This window comes from Melanostigma gelatinosum (genome assembly GCF_949748355.1).
Source record: "Melanostigma gelatinosum genome assembly, chromosome: 19".
NCBI lineage: Eukaryota > Metazoa > Chordata > Actinopteri > Perciformes > Zoarcidae > Melanostigma > Melanostigma gelatinosum.
The window spans coordinates 11038221-11062659 of NC_136652.1; the positions used below are offsets into that span (position 1 = coordinate 11038221).

General features: G+C 41.3%; 1 protein-coding gene across 1 annotated transcript in view; it reads right to left on the bottom strand.

The window, feature by feature from the left end:
- rngtt (RNA guanylyltransferase and 5'-phosphatase) overlaps nt 1-24439 on the bottom strand; it is a 72924-nt gene that overhangs the window by 10945 nt on the left and 37540 nt on the right. Inside the window, exons 12-13 of the mRNA XM_079290803.1 lie at nt 17874-17942; nt 8135-8235 (exon numbers count right to left, since the gene is read on the bottom strand). Of these exons, the coding sequence (XP_079146929.1) occupies nt 8135-8235; nt 17874-17942 (170 nt within the window). The remainder of the gene's footprint in view (nt 1-8134; nt 8236-17873; nt 17943-24439) is intronic.

Genomic DNA, 24439 nt, shown 5'->3' on the forward strand with positions numbered 1-24439 from the left:
ATCGGTTCACCACTTTCTTTGGACAGAAATAAAAGGGGGGCAATTGAGCGAAACGGACAGCGAAACAGCTGTGCGGCAACGTAGTCTGATGCACTTTATTCAGAGATTTCAATTGGAGCTGTAATCGGAGACCATCTCCCCATCCACCCCAGCCCCCCTGCTGTGTAATGATAGCTAGCACAAGCAGGAAGGAGGCAGCAGTGAACATTAAGAGAGCTAAATTGCCATGCAGTGATGGACACTGTCACATGCCAAGACCTCGCAGGACAAAGTCCATTCCCGTCATTTGTTCTATTAATACCTCGGACTAGCGTGTTGTTTGTCAAATGCCGCTTTCCTAAACTTGTCGTATTGATTTTGTCGGTTTGTCTAAAGCGACACTAAGATATCAAAGCGATTCAACCGGGAAACAGATGAGCGTATATACTCGAGCGTCTCAGAAGAACAGACTCTTTAGTTGTCGTTAACCAGCTGTTTCACGATGCTAAGTTTCTGCTCCTCTCACAAGCTAAATGTTTGAGGTCCTGGAAGTCCTGCTGTCTTAAATTACACTGGAACTACATTTTCTTTAAGTAAGGGTCGGATGAATTATGTTAAAATTAAAGACCGACAACAACACACAACACCGATGAAAGACTCCAGCGCCAGGATTGGGTTTTCATTAAAAAAATCAAGATGCTGTTAAATGTCACGGTAGTGCAATCAGACTTGTAGTACCGAACAGCTGGAACAATAGGTCAAATGATTTATAAAGCATGAAAGCAAAAAAGAAACTTGGAAAATGTGCCCCGGGTGCTGCGTCTCAAGTGACATCGTATCAAAACAACTTCTGAGAGCTTTCTTTTCTGCACTCTGTTTACTTCTCTATGTGTAAAGATGAGGTGGGTGGTACTCTAAATCTTTGTCGGTGTCAACGAATCCAACGAAAAGTCTTAAACTATCCATGAATTGATCCTACTAACAAGCGTAGCCAAACCTGATAAAGCCTATTCCTGCACGACAAAGACCTCCAAGTTTGTCAAATTAAAGCGTCACAGCATTCCACTGGGGGGGGGGGGGGGGGGGGAGTTCCTTCATCACCATGAACACTGCAGTTCATTTTGATTCAATCCCAAATCGTACACACTATTTCTCAGTAGTGCACTTGATTAATTAATTAGTTCTGAAAATAGTCCCGAAACAAATGCACTAATTTCGCCTTTGTGATTTAAGTTTGCTAAAAACCACGGAGCCCAGCTGCTTTCGGACCTTATTTTATAGAAACAAAACAAAGTACACGATATATTCGTCTTCAGGATGGCTGAATGCCTCAGACAGGGCCAGGAAGTCGGAGAGCATAGAGGTACGCAAATGGGTTTCTGCCTCAGGGTTTCATATCTCTGTTGGGGGAATCAATATGTAGAGCTCCTTAAAACAGATCACAAAGTGAATCATTTTAAACTCAAGTTGAGACACCATTTAAAGAAGCTCCAGTCACACAGTCCTGAATGATCTGGAGCTCGTCATTGAGTTTTACTGTGCAACCCCTGTTTTGTATATTTTGTTGTTGAGTTTAGTGTTTCTGTATTTAGACCCATTTAGAAGTAAGAGTTTTAAACTAACTCAGGCTATAGATGCTGTGGTATGTGTCATTACTCCATGCTATATATCTGTGCCTAAACAAACATTAAATAAATAAACAAATATTAAGGGATGGACGAATGCCTTGTTGTTTTTGGTCTTTTAATTGACTCGTGGACGATAACAAAAAAAAAATCTAATATTGCCAACATTATCCTTAAAATATGCTGACTAATGACTAGTTCACACTCCACGAGTTTTTGTAAGTCCCAGATCAGAAGCAAATTGGTGATTTGGTGTCGACTCGGTGCTCGGCGCTCGAGCGATATGTGTGAACTCTTCAAAGACGGAAACCGAGACGCTCGCGATGCATCGCAGACGCATTCCGGATATCCAGCATGATAAATATCTGAACCTGTCGTGGAGCTACAGCCAATGAGAGGGCAGGACACGAGCTGAGGGGAAAAGCTGTGGGAGGGGTCGTCTATAACGATCGGAACTTTATTGCATGTGTTGCATTTGCAACAAGGACCAATGCTTTTGTAGTGTGAACGGTTCAGCGATGTGACGACTTTGAGGGTCTTAGTGTTTAGAGTAGCCCTTATGATAACGCTTTTATCAATAACGATTGATAAATACTGGGAACACATGCCCCAAAAAGATGCAACAATTCTGTTCAACAGTGGAATATTAAATTCCACAAAATGTGTATGCTGGAGTTCAACCAACACACTCCCTGTGATGAAGTGCAAATTGGAGGCAACCGGGCCATTGCGGCGCCAACTCCACAAATCTGTGTGTCCACACAGAGAAATCCCTTCAAGGTTCAGAGTCCAAAGAAAGGCACCATGTTTGTTCTGCAGCATACTTTACGTTTGTCCTGAGGACTGAGAAGCTGCAAGCACGAGCTCTTTGGACGGGTTCTGACTTGCTCTGAATTACACTATACTTGCAGTGAATGTTTCTCTCACCCAAATCCTTTTCTGCAGCTTCTAAAAATGGTCGGATTGTTTGCCTCTTACAACTGATCCTGCAGAAATAATGCATCTAAAGATCTGGCATTCTGACACCATGCAGAGTCTCTATAATAGTTTGAATTTTAGAATCCTCACGGCAATACAGTCGAGAATAATAGCACTGATCATATGTCGTTAACTTCACTTTGACGCTATTACATCATCAGTCAGAGTTGAAAGTACCTGAATGGGTTCCTTTTCACATAAATATGGATCGGGATGCTGTAATGACACTTGAGTCCACAGAGTAGACAGGGCGGTAACATGAAGCCTGGACTCGGGCCTCTAGAGAGCCAATCCAAGCCAATCAAAAGGTACCATTCTCCTTCTCCGGGTCCTTCAAAAACACTAACGAATGATGACGTAACCCTCAGTCAAGCTATCTGTACAATACTAAAGACTGTTCAGATCCACACTTGGGAGGGGCACTGGCAGGCTTTCTGGGATTGCGTCATCTTTCCATTTTGTTATTTTCCAACTCTCCACTCTTCCTGCCGCTCAGTAATCACTGTCTGCCTCTGTGCCTGCTTTCAGAGAAGGTAATAAAACTTGCAAGGCTGTATATGCCTCCGTGGTACCCAAAGACGTGCTGAAGGACTGATGAATATACAGTTGTTACCGCCGAAATATCTGTCCATCTCTCTCCCTCTGACAGTAACTAAGGAGAGACTTTGAAACCCTACACCGAGGCTGAGTGAGGTCTGCCGATTGCTCCCTCTGCCAGCAAAATTCATCTTTCGGGGGAAATATCAGAACGTTCTCCAATGGCAACAATGATCGTCTGTGTTCTCCCACTCACAGGGAGGAGTTAAGAGGCTGGCTGTGATCCTCTCAGTCTGTTGTTGGTGAATGGTGGCAGGCTCACGGCTACAAAGCTGGGACAGTCGCTAAGGTCACCTGGCTCTCAGAGGAAAGAGGCAGCGTGACAAGAAAGCTCAGTGGCACTCAGACAATACTCGGACTCACCGGAGGAAAAAGCACACAGAGCAAAGAGATACGCATTGTACTGACGGAAAAAGAACAAGAGTCTACAAGACGTGCTTGAAGCTCTGAGAGATTGCACTTAGGCACAATGTGCTGCTTTGAGATAAAAGCTAATATCAGCATGCAAACGTGCTCAGAATTACAATGCTTTTATGCGGATGTTTAGAAAGTACCACGTCCTTGGAGGCTTTCCAGCCCAACTTCTAAGGTTTTTTCCTTCTTTTCACATGTTCACTCCTTCTCACGAATTGACTACGGTACTTCTTTTTAGACAGCGCTTTCATACCACACATTAAATCTGTAGAATATTTACCCATTATTATCTCGGACCATGCTCCTCTACAATTAGATATCTCCTTACCTTAAATCAGAAAGGCCGTCCACTATGGAGGCTACACCCCTTGTTGCTCTCTGACAAAGATTTTTGCAATAAAATCGCAAAATCCATAGATACTTTTATTGAAATTAATACGGATCCTACAGTCTCCTTTTCCCTTCTGTGGGAAACGCTTAAAGCATTTCTACGAGGCAAAATCATTTCCTTTACGTCATACTCGAATAAAATGGGGAGGCAACAACTACAAAATTTAACGGAATCCATTCACAACATTGATAAGCAGTGTGTTAATACAATTCATACTTCCCACTCTGCACTGGTCCCGGAAGCAGTTGTTTCATTAGATGCCGAAAAGGGTTTTGACCGAATCGAGTGAGAGTGCCTGTTCAACAAATTCGGTTTTGGTGATGTTTTCGGCTCCTGGATTAGACTCTTATATTCATCTCCGCAAGCGTGTGTCAGCACCAACTCATTACGTTCCCTATATTTCACTTTAACGAGAGCGACACGCCAAGGATGCCCACTTTCCCCCTTGCTTTTTGCAATTGCAATAGAACCACTATCCATTGCATTGAAATCATCACCACTTTTGCGGCGGGGTGGGATAGAACATCGTGTGTCACTGTACGCAGATGACCTTTTGTTGTATGTGAATGACCCAGTGGCATCTTCTCCTATAATTAAATCGATTGACGGAATTTGGTTCATTCTCAGGATATAAACTAAACTTCAAAAAGAGTGAATTGTAACCAATAAACGTTTTGGCTTGCCAAATTCAACAGTCTTCAGTACCTTTTCGTTTAGCCAGTTTGGGTTCCAAATACCTAGGTGTGAACATAAGCCGCAGTCTTGCCTCTCTTCATACAGCCAACTTTAACCCCTTGGTTGAAAATATGAAAAATTATCTTCTTAGATGGATCAACCTGCCCCTGTCACTACCTGGCAGGGTGCAGTGTATAAAAATGAATGTATTCCCCAAATTTCTGTACTTGTTTAGATGCTGACCAATATTCTTGCCAAAATCTTTTCTCAAGTCTATTGATAAGATTATTTTTAACTTTATCTGGGCAGGCAAGTCACCACGAGTGAGCACGGTCTTCCTCCAACGCCCAAGGGACTTGGGTGGCCTGGCTGTAGTGGACAAAACCTTCTCACAGTGGGGAAAAAGTGGACTGAAGTGTTTCAGGGATATTTTTGACGATGACCACTTATCTAGCTTCGACTCTCTTTGTAAGAGATGTGGCCTGGACCGTTCAAATTTCTACAGATACTTTCAGGTCCGTCACTTTGTAGTACTTGGGTACTTGTTGTACTTTGGGAAAGCCTACTGGACACACATCCAACTCAGAAGGGACTGATCTCTAAAGTTTACAACCAGATCATAACTACAATAGCTACCTCTTCTATAATCAAAACCAAATGAAAGTGAGTTGAACATGAACCTGACAGAGAATTGGTGGGTGGATGCACTGAATAGGGTGAATACATCTCGTCTTGTGCCAGACTTGGTCTCATTCAGTTTAAAGTGGTCCATAGGATGCACTTTAGTAACATCAAACTAGCTAAAATATTCCCAGGTCACGACCCAGGATGTAACCGTTGTGATCATCCTCAAGCAGGTTTACTACACATGTTACTACACATGTTTTGGGCGTGTCCTAAACTTGAACACTTCTGGTACTATGTTTTTGATATTTTAACTAAAGTTTTAGGGATCAATGTACAACCGTACCGTCTTTGGAATCCCAGCCAAATCCATCCTATACAGCAGGGATTCCCAAAGTGTGCGCGAGCTGCTTCTAGGGGGTGTGCGAGAGGAAAAATGTAATGGTGGTCTAATGGTGTAATAATTAATATTAAATATCATTTTCACAAAGTAAAAACATGAATGTAACAGACTGTCCCATGTTTGTCGTTCTGGTGTTGACGATGATATGTCCCTTGAGGGTTGCCATAGCGAAGGCGCAACCCCTGCCTCTGGCCAAAGGAGAAATCAATAATAAAGAGTACCGGTAGCCGTGGGCTGATACAAGATGTCTAATCTCCCGACTCCAGTTACTACTGTATGATAAGTGCCCTTATACACGAACCCAAGACGCTCGGTTCCATGAATTATAAAAATTCCCCTTTAAAATTAAAGACGTACAATTTAACAAATAAATGCACTTCTGCTCCTGCCGCCAGACTGTCTTTTACAGTCAGAAAATCGGGGAAACTGTCAGGTGGGACATCTGAAGCTATCAGTCATAAAAGAGGAGAGGGACAGAGAGAGAGAGGAATCAGAGGCGAGAGGAACGGAGAGATGCGTTGGGGAGAGACCGGGAGAAGAAATCGAACGGGAGTCAGAGGAAGATGAGACGGAGGAAGGAGGAAGGGATAGCACAGACAAATCGGGAGCACATAGGCCCATCGCGGAGTCAAGGTTAAAAAAAGGAAACGAGAGAGAGCATCAGACTGAGAAAAAAAGAGGAAATATGATGAAAATGATCTGTGTCTGGGCTTCACTTGGATTGGCAATGCAGATTGCCCAAAGCCACAGTGCGTGGTGTGCAGTGAGGTTCTGGCTAACAGTCTGAAACCCTCTTATTTACGTCGCCACCTGAACACCAAGCATGCCAGTGCAAGTCAAAAGCCCCTTACATTTGTTTATGTCGAAATTGGAGTAACAAAACAGCCCAAAACAACTGCAGTCTCATTCTATGTGTGGTTGATTGTAAATGAAATGTGATAATCTGCCTCTGAGCCTGTGCGTGTGTCCTCGCCATCCTCATTGCTCTTTAAAAGTGACGCCTTGTGTAACTGAAAGTTATTGAAACTTTGTTGCAGTGTTTCAGGGCGTTTTCACACCTTCAGTTCGTTTGCTTTGTTCTGATTCAGGAATTAATATGATACAATGTTGCAGTTTCCCCTTTGTTCAGTTTGTGTTCACACTGCAACATTTAACAGCGGACTAAATATTGTAAACAAACGCCACGCGCGAGCAAACTGTTCTCTCATTGGTCCGATTTCTATGCGCTATAAATGTTGCTCTGCTGCTTCTTTTTTTTTTTTAAGGTGTGGGGGATTGGGGGTGCGTGAACCCGGTCGGGATGTAGAAGGGGGTGCGCGGCCTAAAAAGTTTGGGAACCGCTGCTATACAGTACCAAAGAGCAGAACATTATTGCCTTTACCACACTTCTTGCTTGGAAATCTCCAAGTTCACCATCTCAGTCTGTCTGGCTTAAGGATGTGATGTTTTTCTTAAGTCTTGAAAAAATTAGGATGCAATGACAATTTCGCTAAGAAATGGCAACCTTTCATTTCATATTTTCAGAATCTATTAGTGTTGCCCACCGAATGAGATATTTTCTGGTAATTTGTACTGATTTATCTGGTCCTCTGTCCTTCCCTTATCTGTCTGATTAATTGCAATTCAACCTAACTACTGAACTATAGTTTTACAATACTATACTACATAAACATGACGTAAACAAATGTGAAGGCCTTGTCTGTGGGTGGGTTTGTGGGTGGGTGTTTTGATTTAAGTAGCTCTTTGTTTTCTGTTTTGTTTGTTTTCTGTTTTTCGCTTTTCTTTCTATTATTTTCTCCTTTACTACTGTAAACTGAGTAACACGTGCACAAAAAATGAAAATACTTGCTCTTTGATTTTTATGTCATATGATGCATTCTCATCAATAAAGTATATATAAAAATGTCAACCTGCTTGGTGTCGTTACAATCAATACATCCAATACAAACTACCAATGTTACAGCTAGCTTCTATTTGATACGACTGTGTACCAACGGCTGTAATGACCTCCAGAAACCGATTGTCGTTTCTAGTTACAGAATTGTTTTTCGGCAGAGCTCTAATGTTTAACAGGATAAGGGCTGAGACGAGCACCAGTGGATCTGAATAATTTATGTTGCAGAGGATGATAAACATAGAAAATGAGGAAAAAAAAGGGAAAGGCAGTGAGGTTTTTATCTTTGCACATATAGCAAAAATACAACATTTCTGGGGCTGGAGACAAAAGCTCATGTAGGCGATGACGGTGAAAGGAATGAACGTTTGTCACGGGAATTGATCTCCAAGGCAAAGAGGAAATAAATAAAGATTAAAGCATTGCCTTTGACACAGACACACAAAGAAATGGTACTTGTGTGTGTGTTTGTGTGAAGGGCTCCAGTGTGTTACAAAACGATAGGTGCTATTAGACTCATCAGGCAGTGTGTTTCCCTGGCAACAGTGACTCACCCTTCTCCTCCGACTTTGGTGATCTTCAGGCGAAAGTCCACAGAGTTGAGATTGGGCGGCTTCCACTTGAGGATCTCATCACACCTCCCGGCCTTGTATCTCTGCAAGTACAAACCCAATGCCCCCCCCCCAAAAAATGTATAAATATGGAAGATTTGTTGCGGATGAGTACGTATTAAAGCTGCTGTCATGGAACGGGTGTGACCCTGTGGTTTTACGAGTAGAAGTCAAACCATAATGACTTAATTACTGTAAAGAAATGTGTGAGCAGTTAAGTCACAGTTAATGAGCTGAAACAAATTAGGCTCCATTATGATACACTGCTTGTATCTAACTATCTAGACTAGTGGAACTGAATTGACCTCAGGGTAATATTTAGCCTCTTGGTATCAAAAACAAGTACTCCACATATTACATGAAAATGAATACAAGTAGAAAAGAGCACAATAATAGATGTGTAAATACATTACAGGCTGACAAATGTTGATTCAACGTGATGGCATTACTCACATCACTACTGCGTTTCAACACACCACACATAACCGAACAACACGCTTTGATTAACTATGCTCGGCTGACATTTGAGGAGGACATGAAACGAGTGCGGTGGAACATGAGGAATGTAAAGTCATGACTGGTGGAGGCGGAAACAGATGAACAGACTCCGTCACTGTCAGGTTGCCCGGTAACAGAAGTCTACTCCAGGGAAATGTGTGGAAAACGGACAGGATTCCTCTGGAGAACCTGTGTTGTAACGGCACAGGAACAAATAAGGGCTTCCGGGCTTCACCCACGAATGAATAGTGATGGACTCTAACCAAGTTTACTCACTTAAATCAAGGTACTTGTACTTTACTACGGTATTCACACTTTACGCAACTTTATCCTTATTGGATGCAAATATTGCACATTACTCAACTGCATTTATTTGGCTGCTTCGGATACTTTACAGATTCCGGTACAACGCAAACAACGCATTTGATGAGTCTGAATTTTAATGTCTGTGATAAACTGAAGTACGAGGGGTCGCTTGATGGACTGAGAACACCTTGATCAGCTGGAAAATGCACAAAGCTGAATACTTTTTTTCTGCGCTCATGAAATATTTAAGAGATAATTTAAGAGACAAACGGTTCTCACAGGACAGCAAACATATGATCTTACAGAATACGACGCATTGCTGAAGATTAAACAACCCCACCGGTATATAAAAAGTGATAAAATGATCACAACCTGAAACAACTACAGCGGTAAAATGCAACGTACATGTTAATGCAGCAGTACTATTGTACCAAAAATATCATATGTAATAGTAAACACGGACGGGGAACATTTTACTGCACAATCAAGACTCTTCATACTGTACATTTTGCTGATAATACTTTCATACTTTGACTGAAGTAAGGTTTTGAATAAGACTTTTACTTGCAGTGGAGTATTTTCACAGTGTATTTTCACCACTTTAAGGTGAAGAGGAACGTTAAATCATCATGGGAAGAACAAAATATACAAGTACATGTCAAAAATAAAACTACCCTACTCCTCCACAACTACACTGGTGTCGAAGTTTGGCAAGCATTTTGCCGATTAGCATTAAAATCTTGTGGCTTTACTAATGAATGGTTTTCAATCATTTCAGGGTCAAGCCCGGAAACCCTACAAATTACACTCATGTTGCACAATGATACAGCCAACAAATTACAACTTAATACGATGTTGTAGGAGCGTTTATACCTGCTCCAAATGATCCTCCTCAAATGGAGCAAAACGCCATTAGAGCCTTCCTCCAGGCTGCCTCCCCAAAATGTTTCATTTGAACATCTTCGTCGTCTCAACACAGCGATGCACATTAATGGGGATAATGGCGCTTACGTGTGGACAGTCTCTCCTCGAAGGAATTTGTGGTGTTGCACTTCGTTGAGCACACAGGAAGTGACGGAAGTACAATCAAATAAATCGACATTATTGTTGACTACAAAAAAGGGATGATGTGACTTCAGTTGAACTTTAACATAACCAAAATAAAACCAAAGTCAAAGTCGTGAAATTATACTTTAATAACATGGTTAAATCGATGGCAGACTGACTTTGTCGACTTAGGTGTGAAGTGAAGGGAACACGAGATGTATGGGGTCCTTTTTGCTTTGTCCGTGGTGGAGCTCTCCGTGTGGGAGGCGGCCTTCATGTGCCTTTGAAACCGGCACACTCCAAAAAGCCTATTCAACGCAGTTAAGCTAGAGAGCAGGAAAAGAGTGCACGTCTCTTTTGAAGAACCTGAACCTGAGCACATCTTTTCTACTGGAAACGTGGGTGTAGAAAGGAACAGTCTTCAATGTCGTTAGTTATGCTCTGCTGCACAGGCATCAAAATAACCTCTTATGTAGCTCTAATGCCAAATTAAACGTATACAGGCGAGTGGTGATGAAGTCCTCCACAGCCGACAATCAAATTACTTTATAAATGAGCAGAATAAAAGAGAAAGAAATATAGTACCAACTTCTGGAGAGCTAAACACTAGCTTCCATGGTTATCTTGACTGTGGTAAAACAATAACAGCACATGTAGGAGATTAATATCCACTGCCCTGATGATCTGTTGAGGCTTGATCAACTGTGGGTGCCACATTTTCAACCCCAGTGAAATTGTCTTTATCCAAGCCAGCAGAACCAAAGCAACTCCCCAAAGAAAACCCTCACACTGCCGTGTCAATAAATAGCATACCTTTAAAAGCATTCTTAAATGGAAAGGTGCTGCCGGTTGCACTCATGCTTTCATTGCTATTGTTAGCCGAGTCAATAAGTGACTGCACATACAAAAGAGAGCTTTATTATTGAAGTGCAAAACAAGACCTTCAAACCCGGTCTGCATTCAAGAACACATCTCCCCATCTATCAAAATCATTTTCATGTAATGACGTTCCGTTGCATGTAAATTGCCGGCTGTTTCAGGTGAGAAGTTCAGAGGCAGCAACTGTCAGACCGAGGGAGACAAAAAATGAGGGCGATGCAAAGTGTGAAAGTAAGTGTGGCTGCTTCTTTTAAAAAAAAAAAGAAAAAAAAAAAAAAAAGAAGAAGAGTAGAGTACAAATGCCACAACAATTTAGTGTAATTACTACATAACAAATGAATCACTTGAACCGTCTTTGGAAAAATGCAAGAAAAACATCTTTCTGGAGAAGACAACGAACCACGTGAGTGAAAGGTCGAACAACACGTACAGCCCGAAGTTGAACTGAACCGTGATTTTAAATGTTCGACCTTTGTTGTCCTTACTTATACTTGTATTCACAAACTATGCTCTGCAGTCTACATGTAATACATTACAGTACGGAACTATGTAAATACACCAGCTCCTGTCTTTACATAGTTAAAGGTTGATTTAAAGGTGCCTTGTGCCGTTTACAATAGAAAGTTATGTTTACATTCAGAGTTTCTCACCAAAAGCAAACGGTGTATTCTTGAGGTTTTAACTGGTGTTGAATACATTTCCTCACATTTCCTTCCTCATAGAATATTTGCAAAACTGATTTTTAAATATTTGACACCCTACATTGTTCACATCAGTGTTTATTGGGATGTCTTGTGTAGAAAGCTGTTCAAGCGAGAGTTGTTAAATACGTGAGTAAAAAAATATATTTTTGTAAAAAGGGTTGACGGATCCTTTAATAAATATGAATAAGTATGTAATTTAGAGGATTTACTGACGGTCGGTTACTCTTCTCTATTCAGTTCTCTTCTAGTAGCTCATATTTGATGCTCCTTTACTTATGTTTCCTGGACTCCATCTTCTTATCTCTTGTTCAAAAATTGTGAATACAACAAAGTCGCATAAATTGTGCCAGCTTTCAAAATAAACCAGCATGACGTGACTGCAGGCATCATCAGCTGCACTGCTCGGCTGACTTTGCAGTTCCACTTCAACGAAATATTTTTTTGGTGACAAAGATAAAAATGTAAAGTAGTCCACGAAACTGCCACCTAAGACTTTATAACTTCCACACGCGACTGCATTTTCAAAGTGGTCCGAAATGGCAAGAAAACGAAAAGATAGAAAGTACACGTGCTAGTCCGGGCATGAAGTGAACATTAAAGCTCCTCATGACACGCGGAGCTCACAAGTGAAAAGACGGGCAGTGGTTCATCAAAACAACATATATTACTTGTATAAGGTACTGGCAGCTTATCAGACAGCAGCTTTAGACATGCTATTGCGATGAGACTTCAATCGACATCAGTTAGACTCAGTAAATTTGTGATCGGTGGGACCAAACCGCAGCCGTTCCTTGATGGGAGGGAGATGAAACTACTGGAGTCCAGCAAACCGACAATGTGGCAAGCTATTGAGCTGCAGCTCAGAGATTTGTTACCCTTTTGAAGCCCAAACACAGCCAGGTTGTATTTGATTTAGTACAATCCATATGTCCACAGACTCTATCCTTTTAACTTTGCCATAAAGGAAACACTGAACCAGAACACTAAAATGTGGAACCACTGCTCTTTTACAGTAGTGTATATACTCCAACTGGAAAAATAAATGGTCAAATGTCTCATTTTTGCTCCTGATTTTCCACTGGGAAATTATACCGTACTGTAGCTGAAGTTTCCATGAATACAATTTGCTTTGAGGTTTCTACGATAAGATATATCTTTATGTGGATATAAACATTGTACCTCCCTCTCACCACTGATTTGACTTGCGTAAAAAATAAATCAACTATTGCACGCACGCAGTTTAAGAGCTGTTTTAGCTTTGAATGAATTCCTCGGAAATGATAAGAGACAAACAACAAACCAAAGTAATATATAATAATTATTTACAAATACTGGAGTGGTGTGACGGCAGTTAGTATCCACAATAAACAAAAGCTTAATACATATTTGACGGGTCATTTGATTGAAGAAAAAAGCTGCTTGCGGGTATGCTTCAAGAGAAGTCCTTTTATTAGTCGAGTCTCATTTCAATAACAGCGTTTTGCTCTGAGGCAGACTTGTTGTTCAAGTGTGCTGCAGATTACAGACAAAGGTCCAATAAATCTGCTCCCCAGAGAAAAGCTCCTTCTGTTACAGCTCAGACACAAAGGCCCATTCCTTGAGGCAACATTGACACTGTATGTATGAGTCTGTGTTTTTGTTGGCTTTTTGGTGTGAATGTTAAAAAATAAAAATGGTGCAGTGACGTTAAAGATTTGTCTTGGAATAAACAAGGTTGAGGAAGTCAAAAGCTTTACTGGGTCCAAAATTGATGTGAACCACGCTGTTGACTTGGATTTTTGTAAGTGATGCTGAAATGATTTCAGTTTTTTTTGTATTCTTTGTACAGAGATCACCATCTGGAGAGCTCTCCCATAAGCAATTCTGCCATCTGTGCCAATGGTTCCATTATAAATTCTAAATCTTTCGCCGAACAAAAGAAAACATACTCCAAGGACGGCGTGTGTTGGGTGAGATAACACACCCAGTGACGCCACAGTGGCGACCTTTGTGCTAATATTAATGGACGTTCCCAGCAGCAAGATCCTGCTGAGATTAACCCTGAGACAATCCCATTCACAGAAGAAGAGATGAAGATTGCACTGGTTGGTGTAGAGAACGACAAAATCAATGACTTTGGAAAACAATCACAACGTGAGGCAGTGTTAATGGCCCCATGCAAGCATTAAAGGTTGGTAGTGGTGTTGGTGGTTAAAGAATTTAAGATCAACCCTCTGTTGCTGTAAACCGATGTGAATAGGCCTTTAAAATAAATGATGCTCGTAAACTTAAATGATGCTCGTAAACTTAAATCTTATTAAATATTCAGTTGTCGGCTGTAATTGACCAAAGATTATTGTGCGAAAGCAAACTGCATAGAGGCGGCATATTTTCACATCTTACTCTTTTTGAATTAAGGATTCATTTCAAACCAGAGTATCTGCTTGTTGTGAGCAGTGGAAAGACGAACCAAGACGTGTTTGGTGAGTTTAATTTGGTTTCTGTCCAGTTTGAATGAAGTGTTTTACGATGAGTTAGTAAGTCTAGTTTGGTGTAAGAGAGAAACTTGAATTCAGAAGGAATACAGGAGTATTTTTCTTTTAAAAAGGTGTAAGAATACTTCCTTCATTGATGTTTTGTGAGTTTATTTAGCTTATTTGTCAGACGTAGTGAAATCGGCACTTTCGCGCAATGCATTCTGGTACATGTAGGCACAACTGAAATGGCTCCTCAGAGCGATCCGCTTTCTTCGTCAATACAGCACTCACTGGGAAATGTAATTATTCCGTGGACCACATTTACCATCAGTATTCATTCGACGTCCACATAAAAGGTGGCTAATTCTTTAAAGCTGTTAAGTCTTTAAAAACAACTTCTTGGCGAAAAGGGTTTTAAAGCGAATGCCGAACACAGCCTTCAGTCAGCTAAACTACTTACGAACCAGATGCTATTGCAACCAGCACCCGCCCCCCCCCTTAGTCTCTCTGTTCTTTGATACTTAATGAACTTGGGTAAATTAAAACAATTAAACACGATTTCTCACTGAAGAGGGAAACGCATGGAACTGCTCCAAAGAATAATTTGCTTGCACAACCTCAACATGTTCTCTCTCACTGCACAGCATCCGTCACAAATAGTGGCTTAATTACATCGGTTGTCAAGGCAATCTCAAACAGTCACAGTGTCAATCAATAATCCAATGACACTAGCCAAAGGTGAGAAAAGCAAATCGATTTTAAAAAAGGGCATTAATTCAGTAAACCACACAATGAGAAGAAACACACCGCCGATGCACACCGACGATGCACGGCTCTCCCCCGTTAATGTTTAGTAGCCTCCTGGAAAAACTCTTCTCCAGTATTTCAGTGCAGTTCATTCGTGCTGTACAGGCTGTTTTTTTGTGTAGGTCATCACATCACACTCTCTCCTTCGATATTAAGTTAGGTTTCCTACTACTGACTGCGTGGCTGCACTAGCAGATTGCTGCCATCCATGTTCACTGTTTTCCATTGCGACAGCATCAGGACACAATCTGAACACCGCAACATGGACGGCTCTTTCTTTGCATTTGTGTTGAAAATGCAAACAAATAGTGTGAACAGGAAATGTCAAGGATGCAGTCTTTTGGCGAATTATTTGGCGATAGTGACTGCTATGACATGACCACAGACTATTTTAAAGTAGTCTTACAAAACAGCAAGTGCAGTCTGTCAGCTTGTCATCACCAGGCTTGAGGTTGTTAAGGGTTGAATGGCATTTAAATGAGTCTCTGGTGCTGTATTTAAGTGCATAATGTCATAATGACAGACCCGTCACACTGCACCCATTAGCCGAGTCTGGTTATTGTTGTTGTCTAAAGTGCCAAAACCCTCATAAACAGAATGTTTAATTGCTTAATGTAGATGCTAAAATGAAAAACATAAGGCCAGACAGTATTGCATAATAACTTTTTTTGTAATGTCACGTCAGATGGCAGACCGCTTTAATGGGACACATCTGGGTCTTTGGCAGTCGTTTCTAAAATGATCTGTGTCTCATACACGGCCTTGCAGGGCCAATGAAAGGACTCTCCTCTAATTCAACGGCGAGAATTGAATTAAGAGGGGTGAAAAAACTAAAACAAAGCACCTGCCAACAGAATGGACCTGTCCACGAAATCCGTTTTATTATTGGCAGAACATTTGCACACTGTCCCCGACTGATTCTATTCCTACCTGTTGAACAGCAATCATTTCAAAAGCACCTGCCAAACCAAATCACAAACCGTGGATAAAAGATAATTCCTAATCCATGACTCGGAGGGGGATGATGCTGTCGCAGCTTCCTCAGCCGGTGTGATAAATGCCAAACACATCTCTGCGCCCATAAGGCCACGGTGCTTCTCTTTTCCTTTCTCCAGCCCTATTGTTCATAAACCCCAATGATCAAAACCTATTCTAACATTATTGATTTCTCTTCTAGGAAACATACACTTCATTCTTTTTCTCTACAGTTTTAGAAATGAGATATCAACTGTGGAAACAAGATAATTGTTTACGGGCCATAAAACATCCAGTGGAAAGATTATATTCTACAAGAAACAAAGCCGAGTGGCAAGAAATGAAAGCACCTGCAAAAAAAAACAAAATAGATATTCATGCCCTATTAATCAGGACAGTGATGCAATAATTAAACAGCCTCGGAGAGACGTCTGCTGCTCGGAGACGCACATCATCTCTGCTCATGTTGCGCAGAGAGAAAACGCAGCTGTGTCAACTTGTCTCCTCCAAATCTGATTCCCACGTCTCCTGAGAACTGTTGCTACTTGACAGTTACACACTAATTACTTCACAAATCACAGAGGAGAGAAAAAACTGTTCAATCCAATAAATATGGAGTCACTCTAAAATATTAATATGAACAGATACATTTCTCAAGGCCAGTGACGCTAGGCTTATGTATTTTATTATATCTGTCCCATCCAGAGACATGTTATCTTACCCTGTTTGGTTGACCCCATACATGTTTTATCTCCCTATATGGATCTAAGGCATGGCGAACTAGGTCTTTACTGCTGTAATTCTGATATAAATCTACACAATCATGAGTTTTATACAGCTATGCTGACAGAAAAAAAACCTCCATGTTGTATTCCTTAAAGGGAAATCTTCATTACTACAAATTCACCTGCTCATTTCCTCCTATGGAAATGAGCTACATTAAAAAACGTTTTATGCAATGTTGGGAATCATCATTGCTACTGGGAGAAAATAATAGGCAAGGAAACAATTTAAAAGGTATCCCCGCCACAGTTACATATGGCAGAACATCTCTACACTAAAAATGCATTTGGGGCTTAAAATCGCACTTTTAACCAAGAGAAAATGCCAAATACCTGAATAAACATCTCTGATTGGACTGCGGCCAAAGAAAGAAAAAATCAGCTTTCAGTGCACCATGGCAGCATATCGTTGTATTGTTGTTAAACTCTCGGTTGATTATATACCTTCGACTGATAGACGTTCAACATTTCTGGGGTAAAAAAAAAAAAAGAACAAACGAGAAGCAGGTGAGCACACAGAAAATGTTGTTTCTGTGTTGTCGATGGACGCGAGCGCTGCCCAGTTCTTTGTCATGCAAATCTGCTGGAGTCGATCAAGCCAAAAACATTTTGCTGCTGTTGTTGCCATTATGAAATTATGAAGGGTAGCCAAATCTGAATGGCTTGTTTAATCACACGTTTTATGATCGAGATGGCCCACAAACAACCAGCTTGGTTGTCTCCGTTTGTGGGTTGGTAAGCGCACACATAATATGTTCACTTTGATACTACTTTCTGCTCACATTGAGATTCCTACTCGTACTACGCCTGCGCTACTGTTCTGTGCGACACAATATTTCACATATTACACCGTGGATGATTGGCTCGTGAGTCCATCACAGGAGAAGAGGAATGGTACGACAGTCACAGGTGATCTTCTGCTGTTCGAACAGCCTAGTAAACAAAAAAAAAGCTGTTTCCGTCGTAACACCAACTGCCATGCGTTTTACTGTGCAGCCTCTTACAGAGGGCACTGTGTTTATGTGAATTCATGTAGGAGTGAGGCTTCCTTTACCACAGAGGGCGATACGGATATAGAGAGTGACAAACGGCAGGTGGTAGTGACAAGCTGTCTGACTTTTATGTAGGAGCTCGGCGGAAGAAAACGCTTCGCCTGACAAGCAACCTGTGGCGACGGGGCTACGGCTTTGAAGCATGACAGATCGTCATACATAAGAGGGAGGCTTACCCCGCACGGCTGGAAGACAAGTCCGTCGACTTCGTGGCTGACCTGGGACGTGAAGCTGCCTTCCAGGAGCTGGAAAATAGAGAAAAGGAGGACACGGTCTCAGCCAAGCAAAACAAAGAAAGGTAGCTGAAAGCTTCAGCTGGGAACACATGAAATGGCATTGCTTTATAAAGTCAACCGCAGCTATAGAGTCTGCCAACAATACATAACCCTTTAAAAGTAGGCAAAGTTTCAACATAACTGGAAAGTTTATACTGCAGAGTTCTAAGTCTGATGCTTTGTTTGCATTCATCTCGCCCTGAAACGAAGCACTGATCTCTTTGACTGGTAAGGCGTGAAGGAGAGATCAATATCTGAAACTTGACAGCCCAGGTTGAGGACCAGAATAGCATAAAAAAAAATCATTAAGTTCCTGATGACTTGGAAAGAGCGGATTTCATCTCTTCCATTAACACAAACTACCACAGCTGTTGCAGAGAAAAGAAACCTCAGACAGGAGACGCCCAGGAGACGTGGCAGAGCTACGATACAACGAAAGCACATTTTCTACTTCATGAAGCACATCAGCAGACATGGCAACTACTGCCAGGCACATTGGAGGCACTGAAATAAAGCCGAATATCCAATCTGCATATAGAAACAGATTAAGAGATCCCCACCAATTTAAAAGTGCTATCCTTTTTTGACTCCTCTTTCATACAGCTCCTCTCTTCCCCCCGAAACTGAAGTACACACATTTAACATTCCAGCAACTACACTCAAGGCAAAATACAAAAAAAAAAAAAAACACTGAGTTTTTGTCTTCAACAGATGTGGAAAAGAGGAGAATAGAGACCCTTTGATGCCACTGCAGTATTTATAGATGCCTGCTGCAAATATGTCACCATTAAAAGCTGAATGAGCTATTAGCAGTTCCAGGTTGCAGTGTACCACTGGATGTACAGACTTTTTTTTTTTTTAAGAGTTAAAACTCCAACGAGGAGTGAACATTTTGTCAGCCGCTGTATCGTTGCCTCTCTAACAGACCTTCAATGAAATGTATAAAGACAAGGCTGAATATAAGAAATGGATACGGTCGCATCAGTGTAGGGGTTAAATTCCAAACACAGAGTCAAAGCAGAGACGCAAACTAGTGCACTCTCAATAGTGATGTGCAGTCAAGTATGAATATGAAGACTTGCAGGCTTTTGTGCGCTTGGTAAGGTCAGCTGAGTGCTCCATCTTTAGAGATATTTGAAAACACAAAGAACTGAAACACAAGATATTTGAGATTAAACTGAAACGGCACCATCAATTCAACCACGTCGCCTTCACAAAAACAAAACTGTGCAAAACGTTTTGTATGTCGTCGTGCTATTCATGATGGATGAGCAATCTGAACGGAGTTTATTTCCATACTGCACTGGCATGAAGGGAGACCTGCTGCTGCTGCTGCTTGGAAGGTAGGAAATCAATCTAAAAGCCTATCGTATGCCTTGGAAAACGTTGGGCTGTAATGTAATACCAAATGCCATATCTAATATATGACTTGCACACAAAACTGAATCTGTGAGCTCTTTTTAAAGGGAAGACAATAACAGAGACTGAAGAATCACCGTTGACCATCAATTGTCAGTGTAAGTATTGCACAGATATGGATTATATTGCGATCAATTGTGCGAAAGCCTGTCGAGTACTCTTTGATATTCGGTATGTGCATGAAGATGGTGAATATATTCAGGCAGACAGGAAACGGCCTCGGTCAATAACACAGAAAGCTTATGCATTAGTGCAGTGCAGCGGATATCAGGTATCATATCCAAGCCATCAAGACCAGGGAGGTATTGAAAGGTGGAACAACAACAATGTGCATTGAGAGGCCTTTTATAACGTACTGAAAGTCATCTCCTGTCGGAATGATGGGAGACAATAAAATGAAATCATGAAATTTTAATCAACAATGTAGGTGCCTGTTGACTAGGAGACAGCAGAGTCGATACGGAGACTGTTCATCAAACATTCATGAGAGCGGGGACGCATTCATAACGCAGTCATCATCTGCCCAGGTGCTGCCCGCAGACAAACCAAATGATGACCTCAATCACAAAGACAAGAGAGTGTCGAATAGAACATCAGTACATCGGCGCTTCATTCGAGACTGGTAAACAACGCCATACACAGCAGCAGGCTCTCTTTGTGAAAGAAGAAGAGGAAACTGGTCCATCTCAGCTGCTCAGTGATAACCATCTCCTGTATGATGACACATTAAGTCTGCATTACAAATCCTTTTAAAGTGAGCAGATACCGCTGTGTATGCTATGATAATATCTGCTGCAAAGTAGGATATCTATGCATATTTTGAGACGAATGAAGATACAAAGTACCGGTATGAACGCACCAATGTCTGATTTATTAGTTGAAATCCGGGTTAGCTACCGCTCCACAAGCATTTGAAACTCAAGCTCTCATTGAGCATTTTCTTCAAGCTTACTTTCCATTGTTAAAGTGCAGAGTTAAAGGTGCTTTGTGAAGTAAACAAAAGTTATGTTAACATGCAGTGTTTCTCAACAAAACATGCGGAAAGAATTTCCTTTCTAATAACACATGTATAAAGCAGATTTTTCTTTAATTACCAAAAAACCCATTTTGAACGGTGCATTGTTCTGTCATTGCATGTTCACTAGCTTGCAGTCTTCTTCGCTGCCTTTGTTGGAACAACAACGTCTTTGCGTGTTTACCCCATGAACTGTGGATGGAAACGCACACTACCATGTAATTGTAAATGATTATCTTACTTCTCAAACAGAACTCGGACGTCCTGGTCTCACTCCAGCTCGTTGTAGCAGCAATTAGCCCATAAAGGGTTCGGTAAAACCCTTACTAACCACAGATCTGCCGCTGCAGAGCATTGCTTTTGATGGCGAGAACATTTTCTTGCGTCTGTTATATTTATACCGCGGGGGTGATTTCAGCTTTCCACAGAATACTTTGATGCAAAACAAAACTATTTCTCAAAATATGTGTCGCAGGGAAGTAAATTAAGTCATCAGCCCTCAAGAGCAGCGAGCACACATTCATCCACGGCACAGCCACAGAGAAATGGTCGGTCCCCGGTCTGTCTGCAGAGACAGCAGACCAACATCAGTGCTCTCCAGAATGATGAATGAGTCACGGCAGATTACAGAAAGCCTGATGATCACGCTGACATGGAGATGGCAGATAGCCAGACGAAAAAAAGCTGGTGCCTTTATGATGGAACGGCGTGTAGGCGGGAAGATCTGGGAGTTCCATTTCAGCTCTCTTGCAATCTTAGCACACCCACCCACAAAAACCTCCATCAAGCACAGTGAACCCTGCATGGATAGATGAGCAGGAAGAAGGCTTCCACTCACACATCCTCCTACCGTAAGGAAGTTCCTTGGAGCAATAATGCAGAGAGGGGGCAGCGACCCTGCTTTCATGGTAAACCCCTCGAGGAAGGAAACACAAAGTTGTGCGGCAGCGGTGTGTGGGTAGAGGCGAACAGCAAAGCCCCATTAAGAGATCAAGCTTTCACTGCAGACTCCAGGACAGAGACGGGACAACAAGAGAGCTCGGGGACACAAATCAAGCACTAACATGCTATGCAATGTCTTTCCCCTGGAGACACTGGATGTCAGGGGGATGGAAGTCAAGACGATTTTCTTCTCTGGTGTTTTATGTTCGGGCTCATTTCACAAAAGGACACAATGATGAATGATATCTGGCTTGGTGTTCTCCGGATAGAGCCAAAGTGACATGAAATATGCCATTCACCTTCATTTGCAATCAATGCTAGTTGACTCTTAATTTTACCTTAATGAATATTAATAATAACCAGAAATAGTAACAGAAAGATGTGCAAGTTAAATGTCATAAAATAAGCATTTAATAAAATTGCACACAGAAACCCCAAAAATATAAAAAAATGGCTATCTCTTGTTTTTTCCTTTTAAGATCATTTAACTGGTTTTCTGTGTGCTGTTTTTGTCACGTTTAGCTGCAGCAAAGCCTCCCAGGTGGGCACATTACAGTTGTGACCTAGACTTTGAATAGCAATATCCTGGCGTGAATAACAGATCGTATTGGGCTGGTGTACAAGTGTTCCACTGGAATATAAAATAAGCAGAAGTGAGCGGAATGCTGAACAGGTTTTCTTTTTTTTTTTTTTTTTAGGACAGATGTGATCAATAACAGCTCATTTTAACCAGTTTAAGCTTTTAAGATGATTAACTGAGGAACTTACATGCATGAGTAAAGGTCTGAGAACTACGCTGCTAAGAGTCCACATCTGTATGTTAAATAGTTCTACACCTTATGGTTTATTAATATGCATGATGCAATTATCTCATTTAGAAAACAATGCCGTGGCTCATTTTCTGTGTGATAAATCGGCAGCTTCTCCTCAGCACACCTGAACGGATGCGATATGCACTTTCCAGTCCTGAAGCCTTTTGTGTTTGTCAACCTCGTAACTCTGAGGAGGTTGAGGTGCGGGGGCTGAATCAAAGGCGCAAAGGATGGATTGATATTGCAGTCAGACCACAGGGCTGTTTGCTGGAGGCTCATTCCTAACCTAATGTGAATGGCGCTCTGAAGCCAGGATGCAGTTCCCTATTAAGGGAAAAAGGCACACTGCAGAGGGGACGGGCAGGGCTGCTAAACCTCTGGTTACAGTCTGAAGAAGTGCAATGTCTTCTGACAGCTTAACGTTTGATTGGATACATGAAATTTCAAGAAAAGAGGATTACATTTTACACATTCGTTTGTGAAAACGGGGAAAAGACGAACCGAGGCGTCGCAATTTGAAGAATTAAACTAATAAGGGGATAGTGTAAGACAGGCGAGGATGACGAGAAGTATCAGGGCACAGCATGAAATTGAATTGTGATATGAAAAAGGAAACCTGCAACGAACTGGACAAGTGTCCTGATGAGTGATTAGCACTCAACACCCCCTACCGTGAAATTACAAAAAAGACCTGAGGAACCAAGAAGTCGTTGCCCTGAAATTGATAAACGGAGCCGAGGCAGAGCTTCAGGCAAAAATAGGTTTTATTTTCGGCTTCCTTTTTATCGCCATAAATAGCCATCAAAATGAATAGGCTTTAGTTATCAGTGCTCAGAGGGAGAAGGGTTTGAACTACATTCCCCACACCACAACATTTCATTAATAAAACATCAGTCATCAGAATTCTGCCTGAAATAACAATAGGAAATGTTGAAAATAGAGCTGCAAGTAATTATTATGCTCATGAGAGGAATCTACAGACTATTTCTTGATTCATCAGTTAATCGATTGCTCTGTAGAATTTATATCACAAGTCTCCAGAGCTCACGGCGACGCCTTAAAATTTATTTTTTTGTCCAACTAACGGTCCAAAGCCCGAACATATTCTATTTATTACTGTGGAAGAATAATAAAGCAGCGGTTATACACATTTACGAAGCTGGAGCCAGAAATGTCTTGCTGAAAAATATGACTTGAATTGAGTTTGTTACGGGGTTTTAAATAACGTGTTGTGACTATAAAAACGTTGATGCCCATCAGGACAGTTGAGGGTGCACAAGTTGGAGGGACAGAATAGAGACATTTATAATGTGTGCAATGCCAAACAAATAAGCTTTTAAGGATAATGATTAATTCCTCATGTTTCAGCGATGGGACTCTGTGCTGCAGTGATACCACTGCCAGTGAGACACCTCATCGGCCTTGGTTTTGGTTTTTCAAGGCAAGGCCTACGAAGGATTTGCTTCACTTGTTAAAGTAGGGAGACCAAGCAAGATTAAGATAGTTATTGAGATAAACTGTCATTAAATGTGAAACTGTGTTGTATCACAACACCTGTATCACACGAGCTAAGGCTATTCCACCTCCCAATCTGTTCCTGGGTAACGTCCGGTCGCATGGAGACTCAGGATCACCCAGCAGCAGGATGTACGGGACTGTTGTGCCCACATCTTACAGAGACCGGGCTCCATAATGTTTAATTGTGCACTGAATGGGCTACAACTGCATTTTGTTGTGCATCCCCGTGTTGCATAATGACAATAAATAGTTGCCTATTCAGCAGCCTCGTCGGTTTTTACACCTCGTGTGCACCGACCACACAAGGCACAAAAACAGAAAGCGTTGACTCATCACACATACAGTGGTGACAGAGAATTCTGTGATTTCGTAATTATAGGCTAAATAAAAACATTTCCACCGTAAATTGACGCATACAAATTCACCAAAATGTAAGGTGATAAGATTGTGGGATGCTCCTTTTCATCCATTACTTCACTCTCTTATAATTACTTTGCTCATACCGGCTACACTGTTTATACTCATTGCATTGTGTGTGATGACTGAACAAAAGCACGACTACTAAAGTACAAATTCCTTTAAGTTGTAATCAAGTACAGTTTTTGCATAAATGTACTAACCACTGAAAATAGCATAATAGTATTTTATATATCCTTACATAAAAAAACGAGAAGAAGCTTGACTATAAAATAAGCACAACTCAGAAATGATTAAAATGACATTTCTTGAAAAATAAGCATTCCAGTAAAAAAGTATGTGGA